Here is an 11,171-nt window from a genome sequence, read left to right as displayed (position 1 = left end):
CGTTATATGTACACAAAGGAACCGACCAATGACATATTTTCCATTCTCCCCGTCATACCAGACCACTTCTAATTCCCTGCCCCTCCTCATATTTCCTTTCTGTGATATCCACTATTAAATTTACCTCTTATTCTCTCCACGTGAGTCACTAGTCACATACCTTCCAGCCAGGCCATTCCTACACACTTACACACAAATCCCTACACTTACACACAACACCCCTACACTTACACACAAATCCCTACACTTACACACAACACCCCTACACTTACACACAACACCCCTACACTTACTCACAAATCCCTACACAAGTACACACAATACCCTACACTTACACACAATACCCTACACTTACACACGATACCCTACACTTACACACAATACCCTACACCTGTGTATAGCAGACGGCTGCAGATACAAGTTAGCTGCAAGTGTGTGTAATTATAGCTCTTTCTCTCTCTCTGTGTATCTGGTACCTGACAGGAAACGGGTAGTTATATACAGGTCATACTGCACTGTTATATATAGTGCACTGTGCACATCACATCTATATATATACCTCATCCTAGCCTACAGTGCTAGCTTAGATTCGGTATAAAGATGAGCTAAATTTATCCTGCTCTGGGCAGTTTTTTGTGCAAAATGAGATTAATATGATATAAAATTACTCAACTTTTAAACAATCAAATGATAAGAAGGGGGGTTTTTAGGACTCTGAATTAGAGGTGTTGGTAAAAGAAGATAGAATTGAAGTATCACATTACAAACGGTAACTTCCGTCATATCACGAGAGAGTGATACGTCACTTTAAAACACACCTTGTCATACACGACAACATCCGCCGCTGTCTTCATGTGATGTAACTGTTGACTTTTACCACTGACTTTAAAACTAAGTGGTGTGAAATGGCCCCCTCGTGACACGTGACATTAAAGCTTCCTTGATCTCTTCAATCACGAGATTGCTTAACTTGTGATCTCAATATCAGTATTTTTCACGTGCTCACGCTTTAAGAGAAGATCGCTGAGATATTGTAATGATTTATTACATGTAAAAAAGTGGTGTACTAAGCTCTAGAATGTTGCATACTAATATTTGTACTAATTGTGGATCATGTCAGGGCAGGTTGAGAGCTCCTCACTTCCAGTGCAGCGGCAGTGTACTGCATACCACTCTAGAAACATTCCAGCTCAGAGATACATTCCACTGTAGATACATGCCACTATACTAGTGATCAGCTAAATGTTACATTCTGTACAGATAACTGGGAGGTATTGTTATGTAAACGTTTCATACCAGGCCTAAACCGTACCACGTACGTGAAACGAGGGTTAGGTCGTTAGGGAGCAAGATACACGTGTACATTTTAGTCTCATCAGATATTGAAATCTTTTGTTTCTTTTGTTGACGGTCTTATCAAGATTTAAGAGGCTAAATATGCGTGATATGGGCATTCTCGTATTACTCCACATTCAGTGCCGTAATTACACAATCCAGTTATAATAATTATCTCATTACACTGTACATTCCAGGCCTACACGCAAACTCAATACTCAACGTCAGAAATCAGGCTAACAAGTTCTAAAAATAGCTCACACCGTGTTATATAAATACACACACTGCATCGGGCGTGGTGGCCCAGTGTGTAAATGAGAGTGTAACGTTCACATCTCAACTTGTGACGTCACGAGCAGGAAAATGTTTGCAAAATTGAGCGCCCACTGTCGAGACGTTTGACTGGGCTTTTCCTTGTCTGGGTTACAACGGTGTTAAATGGGCTGGGCAATCTTCGAGACTCGCAGTTATTAGAGGTATGTGTCTCGTTATTTAGTCTGGAATAATCTGATATTATTTAAGAGAGATGATGTCAAGTATTTTAATATAATTTGCATTACATCAACTGGAATATTTAACATCACGCATAATCGTGGGCTTGTGCTAAAAGCGATTAGCTCAGGCGTTAAATGTTTATTCTGAGAGAGTTGCATTTTAAGTGAACAAATAAAAATACGCGTCTGAGTTTGTTTATTAAGAACACTTTCTTAATTGATGATATTATATAAATACACACTATATACACAGCAGCGGTTTTAAAACTAAAAGCACAACATTACATGGATGAATATTAAATTATGATAAAAATTGGTGATGTTATATACAAAATCTAGTCATATACACGTATAATACATCTGTTCAACTGCCATCTCTGAAATATCAAGTTTTTGTGATAAGTTACATTTTCCGTCAACACTTAGATCACTAATTATCAAATAAAATGTTTCAATTCACATCATTATTAAGTCATCTTCGTCACTACTGGTCTCCGACTGGTCAACTGGCACTTTTCTGTTTGAAACAGCGGTAGAACTCTTAGCAATGGGTTTTGGTTCTGCTCTTTTGGCTGACGCTTTGAGTGGGGTTTCGTCCTTTTTAGTATTTCTTCCAGCGTCAGGTTTCTTCGCGATAGGAACGGTTCTCTGAGGGTTTGATGTTAGAACTTGTATATTTTGATTGTGATAATAGGAAATTGAGGAATTGAATGCAACTAGAATAAGACATTACGTACTCCAAACAAAGAGACAAAAGCGAACTCCGCTTACCGAAACCACAGACTTCTGATTCTTTCTTTCCGGAAAGTTCTTCGTCCTCGCTGAAATCGGGTGTGGTAATCAAATGAATTCAGTTACATGTACATCATTATCTAATCCATAATTTGATATCACGGAGCCCTCTCCATTTGCCTGCCACATCGATCACAGAGGGTCATTATTACGTCACGACTAAATATAGCCCGGCGTTGTTGGGGCCTATTGCTAGTTAAAATCGCGAAAATTCAGAGTATCGCTAGACCTGAGGTGAGCAGTTTGTAATGCTGCGCGCGTTTGCGCGCTCCAGACTGGATTACCATGTGACGCATCTCTCGTCACGTCATGTTCGGCTGTGTTTACTCACTGCCCAGCAACGTCAAGTTCAGCTATTACAAGGTGCAGAACGGATAAATAATGATCAATTCACGACCTAATTCTTGAGTAATCAAATAGCACGATTTGTAACGTTCGTTTCCGCGCAAACTACCTGGAGCTGAGTGCTGAACTTTTTGAGTTTCTGCCGTAACTTTAATACCTTCACTTTCCTTTCTCAAACTGCGAATAGAATAAGATGAGGAAGCGCAATATAAGTGACAAGTGTGGCTATTCGCTAATGTAAAACATGAAATTATGATGAAAGAATCTAAAAGCAACTCAAATTACTGATATAGACTATAGTCAAGAGAAAATACCCAAGACCGGAAATATTCGAAACACCCATTATATTACGTAGAGACAACTGTGTTGGAAAAACTAGATTCTGGGACATTCAGTTTCTTTCGGGAGAGAGGGAGAGGAGAGCTAGAGAGACGGAGGGATGGAGAGAGTTTAAGGGAAAGGATGGACAAAGAAAGGAGAGGGGTGCATATTAATGGAGGAAAAGCGAGTCACAATTTTGGCACGTGTGGAAATCTCACTCTTCAAATGAGGATTTGATAAAGGAGCACCCTTTAAATACGGTGCACATGGCAACATCACCCTTTTCATTTGTTACAGTTTGTTATCAGTTAGAATTCCACCGTGATTTCGCTTACGATGCAACTTGCCAAATCATTTTCTTCAAAGTTTACGTCTTTCTTCCGCAGGAAGCGGAATCGAGACAGAGTATACGTGTTTGATCCGGATCTGGAACACTACAATACTTCCTGGTTCCTGAAGTTCTACTCTGCCCTGGGATGCATTCATCTACCTCGGCCTGAGAAGTATTATCCAGATAACTTCACCGATATTTGCATCACCATTGAACCAGATGTTAAGGTTACTTCAACACCTTATTTTCAGACCATGAAACCAACCCCTTTGAACAACTTGGACGAGTTGGACTTTACTGACTTGGAAGACGAATTGGAGGTTATGTCAATGGAGGAAGACTTGCCACCAGTGGAGTCAGAGGGGGATCAGGAGTCCCCACTTGCCATGCTCGTCGCTTGGGAATGCTCAGAGCCTAAATTTTTCTACCTAGGTTACTACTGAATAAACAAGAATTTTCTCAAACACTTCATTAATTTCGCTTTCAATCATAGCTATAGGTAAATATAACATTATGGGAATGGGAGGCACTAACTCTATTTCAGGTCAGCGACGAACGAGGAAATGAAGAAAGAAGACTACGAATTGCTTTTATTATTTGATTTTGCTTTGCACTTTTTTCACTTTTCCTTTTATTTTGCTTATTTTGCTTATCATTTTTGTTGTGTTTCACTGATCTTCTTATAAAATGGGAGGGAAAGGAAGGGTATATTGGATCAATGGAATGTAAGGAACCAAGATCGAGGAAAGAAGGTTAGAGGACCAGGAATGATGGAAGGTCGATAGGGGGAGTGGGTAGTTTCAGGGGAAAGAGGGATGCTAGGTTGGGAATGGGGTAGGTCATGCAGGGGGAGAGAGGTCCAGGAGCTGGGGAGGTACTCAGGATGGAGTTACCTCCTGGCTAGAGGCACGTGAGCCTTAGAAGTAGGGAGAGGCGGGGAGAGAGGTTCAGGAATAAGTACTAGAGATGGTCAGGAGGTTAGAAGGCCAGGGTTAAGGAAGTGAACGGGAGGGACCGGGATAGGATGGAAGACTAGGAAGCATGGAGAGGTGGGGCCATAGACTACCAGGGTGGTTCAGTAATTAGAAGGGAGAGGAGAGAGTTTAAAATGTGGTATAGGGTAGGCAGGACACGTATAGACACAGTTGTCAGTTTCAATTAATTTGAAATAGCTGATGAATCTACAAGCATACCTCTCCACATGCTGGGACTTGACTGCGAATCCTTTTAGTGTACTCTGAATAATCTCAGCACTTTGGTTGTGTTCTTCTTTAGCCACTTTGCACCGTAAAGCGTGGCCTCTCAGCACTCGTTGAAGTAGAGATACAGAATTAGCTAGACTGTGGTTACGATAGTTCTTCTGTATCTTCCTTGCTGCTGCTTCTTCCCGCTCCTTTAAAGTAATGGTCGTTAAATCGCTTTGTACGTGGTTTAACGAATCAACGATTAATCTTATAGGATGTATATTCAACTTGAAACTGAAGCTAATAAAGTAAGAAAGTTCTTACCTTTCTCTGCTCTTCTTCAGAAATCTTAAAGTTCTTTCTTTTAGTTTCCCTCTCTGCTTCAGAATCTGTCTTTTTATTTTCATTTTCATGCTCTGATTTCATTTCTATCTTCTTCTCTTGAATTTCCTTCTTTACCGGTTTTTTGTTTGTCTTAGGAATTGATTCTTTGTCAACAGGTTGAGACATTTTCTTGGGACGAGCCGATGCAACATCTTTGTGTTCGCTCTTCGTCTCTTTTATCTCAAATTCAGCGATCTGTTCTTTCAGGCCTTCGATTTCTTTTTCTAGTTTCGTAATAATTTTAGTCTTGTCCGTCAGCCTCACTTTCAAATTTGCCTGATGATGTAAGAATTGAGAATGAATTAAGCGGTCATGAATGTGGACTTAATTTCCCATAAAATTTGCGAAGAGTCAAATATCATTATCATTATAATAAAAACATGAGGATTGAGGCTATTTTTGTATAAGATGCATGAAATTAAAATTCAGTAAAAATTCAAGTAATTTGAAAAATGTTCGAGAATCGAGACGAAACTAACTTGTTCTCTATCACCCTGCTTCTTCAACTTCTCAACTTCGTCCTCATGTTGTCTAACAGTTTTGTTCAGTCTTCTGATAACAAGTTTCTGTGCTTGATGCTCTCCACTGTAATAAATAAAATTAGCTTGAGTTATCAAATTAGAATTTGAAAATCCTCCGAAGAAATATTGAAAAATAGGGGTGAAGTCTTCATAAAATTAAAACATATAAAGTTAACATGTTGATAGACTCACTCTACAGAAGCAAGTTTGCGCTCGAGTGCGCCTCTATCATCAACCAACTTCTCGAGATTCTCGCTATTTTTAGTTTGTTGTGATTTGAACTGCTTTATCGTTTCCTCTGCAACAGCACTACTCGTTTTCAGCTCTCCTATCGTAAGTTTAGCGTCGAACAGTTCTTTCGAGTTTTGTTGATGCTGTTCTTCCAGGTCTGTTCTCGACAGGCTAGCATACTCCGATATCAACCCTAAAAGGAAGACGCGACTTAGGAAACAATGATTAAAAGCAATCAAGAATTTCAGGTTTCTGTATACAAGTTTATTGAAAATATCATGACTCATGCCAAATTTAAAATTTGAATGAATGTTGCTTACCTGTACTATCCCCAATAGTTTGAGTCGTAGTCTTCATTATTTGCTTCTTCAGTGTAGAATTGTCGAACTCCAACTTCTGAAGTTTTGCCTCCAGGATCTTCTCCCGCTCTGACCCGTGAACGGGAGTGGAAGCACGTGGTGTAGAAGCACGTGGTGTGACGACACGTGATCCTTGATCAGGTCTCTGCTCCATTACCATAGTCAGTCTGGTTATTTCCTGGTAGTAAGTGTCACACATAATCTCCAGTTCCTGCAGTCTCGTGCTTTTCAGGTCACTCTTCATCGTCCTGTGATTGTTTATTTATGAGAATTAAATCACTGCCTCCATATTTTATGAAGTTAACAGATTAACAAAAGTATAAATAATCTGATGAAAGCTATAAGATTTAACAATAAAATTGCATAGTAATTATATAACGAAACCTCACAAATACAAAAATATCATTATGCATGCACAATTGCTCATAATATAATATCAGCTTCAAGGAAACCATAACCAATGACTAGGCTTACACCTGATATTTGCAACATGTTCACCAACTTTGAACAACGTTGCCCGTTGGACGGATTTTCAAAAAGCAAGAAATAATTTTAAAGCACATGATAGGGGTCGTTCACATATTACGTAATCAATATTTTAGCAATTTTTACCCCCCCACCCCCCTTCCGTAATCAACCGTAATCAAGACCCAACCCCCCCCTCCTGACAGCAATATTACGTAATCATGGCCTGACCCCCCCCCCCCCCCCCCCCCCCCCCCCCCCCCTTGACTTTTTTCCTAGAAAACACTTTTCTCTACTTTTCATGCTACCCTGATCATGATGAGCCGAAATCATTGTTATGATATCCGGCCAAGCACCTTCTAAACTACTTACTATTATAGCCGGATATTCGATCAATTTCTAAATTTTATTACTATCAGAGTGAAATTGAGTGGAATTTGAATTAAAATATCAAATTGTTATTATTCTAGAGGGTAAAAGAAAATTTTGATTACGTAATCAACGACCGAAACCCCCCCCCCCCCCCCCCCGTAATCAACCATAAGCATTCGGAAACCCCCCCTCCCCCCTCGGCTGATTACGTAATATGTGAACGACCCCATAAATGGTCACGTACATTCACTACCTGCTTCACCATTACCGATTAGAAAACATCTGTGTTAAGTGTTTACACAGTAATTGTGAGGTTTTCTCCGTAAGAGTATGCAGCTAAAGAGTACAGGTTACACTTACTTGATCTCATTTTCCTTATCTCTCAAAAGACACTCGTACTTGTGACACTTCTGTCGTAACCCCGTTATTGTCTGAAATAAATTCTTTTATAACTCCAACTACGCAGAATAATGTGTGTCTACTGTCTGGTTCCGCGTACATTTTATTGTAGATGAGTTAAGAGTAATCAGAAATTGATATAACCATAAAGCAAAAGGAGCAATAACCACGGAGGTGTCAGATTTATAATAAAATGATAGGTCAGCTATTAGTATAGCAGGGACCACGAACCATAACTTTATTTTGGAAATTTACTCCATCATAGCATCTATCGAATTTGTATAGCCAGATTACAGCGCGCATACTCTAGGGCTTTCACTATTTATGAAATCTAATATGAAGAATAAAATCAGTTATTCGAAAAAAGTAATGATTTTAGTAAATAAACTTTTAAATCGTAAAATTTTACCACACTGGCAGTTGACTTTAAAATATTTTCATTAGAAAGAGTCACCGCGCGCTACGCAAATTCATTTATATTAGGCGCCGCGCACTTTTGTCCCACTTTCACAATTTTGGCACGTGTGGAAATCTCACTCTCCTCAAATGAGGATTTGATAAAGGAGCACCCTTTAAAAATGGTGCACATGACAACATCACTCTTTTCAGTTTGTTACAGTTTGTTATCAGTTAGAATTCCACCGTGATTTCGCTTACGATGCAACTTGCCAAATCATTTTCTTCAAAGTTTACGTCTTTCTTCCGCAGGAAGCGGAATCGAGACAGAGTATACGTGTTTGATCCGGATCTGGAACACTACAATACTTCCTGGTTCCTGAAGTTCTACTCTGCCCTAGGATGCATTCACCTACCTCGGCCTGAGAAGTATTATCCAGATAACTTCACCGATATTTGCATCCCCATTGAACCAGATGTTAAGGTTACTTCAACACCTTCAACACCTTATTTTCAGACCATGAAACTAACCCCTTTGAACAACTTGGACGAGTTGTACTTTACTGACTTGGAAGACGAATTGGAGGTTTTGTCAATGGAGGAAGACTTGCCACCAATGGAGTCAGAAGGGGATCAGGAGTCCCCACTTGCCATGCTCGTCGCTTGGGAATGCTCAGAGCCTACATTTTTCTACCTAGGTTACTATTGAATAAATAAGAATTTTCTCAAACACTACATTAATTTCCCTTTAATCATATCTATAGGTAAATACAACATTATGGGAATGGGAGGCACTAACTCTATTTCAGGTCAGCGAAGAACGAGGAAATGAAGAAAGAAGACTACGATTTGCTTTTATTATTTGATTTTGCTTTACACTTTTCACTTTTCTTTTTATTTTGCTTATCATTTTGTTTTTCATTTTGCTTCAATGAATAATGTATTCTTTTTAAAGAATTAAAAGGTTGTGTTTCACTTATCTTCTTATCAAAATGGGAGGGAAAGGAAGGGCATTTTAGAGCAATGGAATGTAAGGAATCGAGGTTGAGGAAAGGGGGTGGAGGACCAGGAATGACGGGGGAGGGTCGAAGCCAAAGGGGGGGGGGGGGGGGGGAAAGAAGGCCAGGGGGCAGAGAGGTAGTGTCAGGCTTCAGGGGAAAGAGGGATGCTAGGTTGGGAATGGGGTAGGTCATGCAGCTCAGGGGGGAGAGAGGTTCAGGAGCCGGGGAGGTACTCAGGATGGAGTTACCTCCGGGCGTTTGGCAATGGGCATGTAAGACTAGCAAGTGGGGAAAGGCAGGACCATAGACTGCAAAGTGAGAGAGGTTCAAGAATAAGTGCCTGAGAGGGTGAAGAGGACGGAAGGCCAGAGAGGTTTTTGGAGATAGAGGGAAGGCCAGCATTCGGGGAGGGAACGTAGGTTAGAGAGAAAGAGCCAAGACTAAGCGGGGGGAGGGGGGCAGGAGAACCAAGAGGGGAAGGAGAGGATGGAGTGAAGGTTCAACGTAAGTTAGGGAAAGATTGCCGAAGGGCATGGAGAGATGGTCCCTTATTCCAACCCTGAATCTGAGATACTTGCTGCCCTTCCGGGCCCTCTCTTTAAATCCATCAAACTTTCACCCTGCAAAGCTGCAATCGCCCTTATCCTTTCCTTAAGAAATTTACAGCCAAATAGATAGCGGGCTGGATTATAGACAAAGCTTGATGATCGAGATGGGATAGAGAGTGCATGAAATGAGATGACTTGAGTGGTGTATGCCTTGGAGGTTTGAATCCAGAGTAGAGTTATGAGAACGGGGAGAGAGGTTACTTCTTTTTTCCAACTGAGGACGGATTGAAGTGCAGTGTAATATGTATATTTTAGATCAATTATAATATTGTAAAGAACTCACCGAATTAGTCTCAATGCTGGTAGAACCGTAACTCCGCTCACTAACTGGCCCGTATGTGCTCTGTGTCTGACTGTACGTTTGCTCCAGCAGCTTATCCTTCAAACAGGTGTTATCAGTACTAAGTGCGCAAATGGGCTGTTAGTTTAAACTTTTCTCAACTTGTAATCTATTACTTTACACTTATATCAGAAAGCTGGCAGAAGTTGTTTATAATATACGAAAGCCACGAACCTTTTTTCCTAATTCTTTTTCAAGTTTTGTAATTCGAGTCTGTCTGAGTCCTTTCTCCTTAGTAAAAGCTGCTATAAGCTCCTTCAGTCGTTGTATTTCATCGTACATCTCCTCTTTGTCAAGATGACTTGCTCGGTTGACCGGTTTTGTTCTGGGCTGCAAATCAATACTCGATAGTTAGTGTGCTCAAACGTAAATATTGTACTAACGTAATACGATAAAGAAATTTAAGAGAAAGGAATGCTATTGCAGAAAGGAATGCTATATGCGATGTATATTCAGCAAAGCAAGCATTCAAAAGTAATAAGAACTTACTTTTGAGGGTGCATTAATAGGTTCTTTTAAACCATACCCACTGCTTGCCATATTATTAAAACTCTGTCCTTGATTCATCGAGTTAAGCCAAGCCTGTCTAGGATTAACCGGATTCGCACCGTATGGTGAACCTAAAAATACATTCTTTAGAAAATCTTGATTCGAATTTGCCGCAGATTCTCGAATTGCTTTCGTACAAAGGACAGTCAAATATTTTTACCTTCAAACATGATGACAGAAAACTAACCGTTCATTCTACCGTTGTTCCTCTTCTCCTCCTTCCTCCTTGCTCTAGCATTGCCACTACCAGGTCTATCCATGGCTGAGGTCCCCTGGATATTAACCAGTGAAAGTCTTATTATACATAGTCGTTGAGTTAGTAGCTACCTGCTACATGATATAGTTCAGATTGTATTGTTGACGTGGAAATTAATTCATAAATTAACTAATTTAAAATTGCTCACATGAATAGTGGATTCATCAAACTCGAAGGATTGCATGGACATCCTAAAAACAATGATTGTTAACACTATTAATTAATTACTTCACCTCCTGAATGTGAACTACACTACATTACTCTAGTTTTCAGGATTATCGCTCTCTATCACGCCGGTCAGACACCTGAGCGGATAGAGCGGTAGTAGAACTACCGCTCACTGTGTGCCACGTTTTACCCCGCATATTCAGGATATACTTGACGTGTAAACAATAGTATTACACACAGTAATATGGTCCAGGGATTTTACCTCGAGTGTAAAATCGGATGTGAGGTATTAGAGTTGTGTTATCATTGTTTGTTAAAAT

The 11,171-nt window shown here is 40.1% G+C and overlaps 1 protein-coding gene across 1 annotated transcript; it reads right to left on the bottom strand.

Annotated features, from left to right (window-relative positions):
- Nucleotides 1-2,015: 2,015 nt before the first annotated feature.
- Nucleotides 2,016-10,936, bottom strand: LOC134826273 (IQ domain-containing protein E-like). Its single transcript, XM_063838589.1, has 14 exons — nt 10,832-10,936; nt 10,615-10,699; nt 10,368-10,498; nt 10,053-10,208; nt 9,822-9,917; nt 7,495-7,565; nt 6,259-6,545; nt 5,900-6,131; nt 5,666-5,771; nt 5,127-5,462; nt 4,812-5,011; nt 3,076-3,143; nt 2,601-2,650; nt 2,016-2,477 (listed from the first exon to the last, which is right to left on the bottom strand). Exons 1-14 carry the CDS (start codon nt 10,871-10,873, stop codon nt 2,286-2,288), a joined length of 2,052 nt encoding a protein of 683 aa, XP_063694659.1. The 5' UTR covers nt 10,874-10,936; the 3' UTR covers nt 2,016-2,285.
- Nucleotides 10,937-11,171: the final 235 nt, after the last annotated feature.

The sequence above is a fragment of the Bolinopsis microptera genome, chromosome 2 (assembly GCF_026151205.1).
Source record: "Bolinopsis microptera isolate Bmic1 chromosome 2, MBARI_Bmic_1.0, whole genome shotgun sequence".
NCBI lineage: Eukaryota > Metazoa > Ctenophora > Tentaculata > Lobata > Bolinopsidae > Bolinopsis > Bolinopsis microptera.
This window is presented reverse-complemented; position numbering and strand designations above follow the sequence as displayed.

Bases quoted from the DNA above. Each gene is read 5' to 3' on its own strand.
- LOC134826273 (XM_063838589.1), bottom strand. From the start codon at position 10,873: ATGTCCATGCAATCCTTCGAGTTTGATGAATCCACTATTCAT. The intron at 10,700-10,831 runs GTGAGCAATTTT...GTTAATATCCAG, and splicing joins TTGATGAATCCACTATTCAT to GGGACCTCAGCCATGGATAG. The intron at 5,012-5,126 runs GTAAGAACTTTC...ATTACTTTAAAG, and splicing joins CTGAAGAAGAGCAGAGAAAG to GAGCGGGAAGAAGCAGCAGC.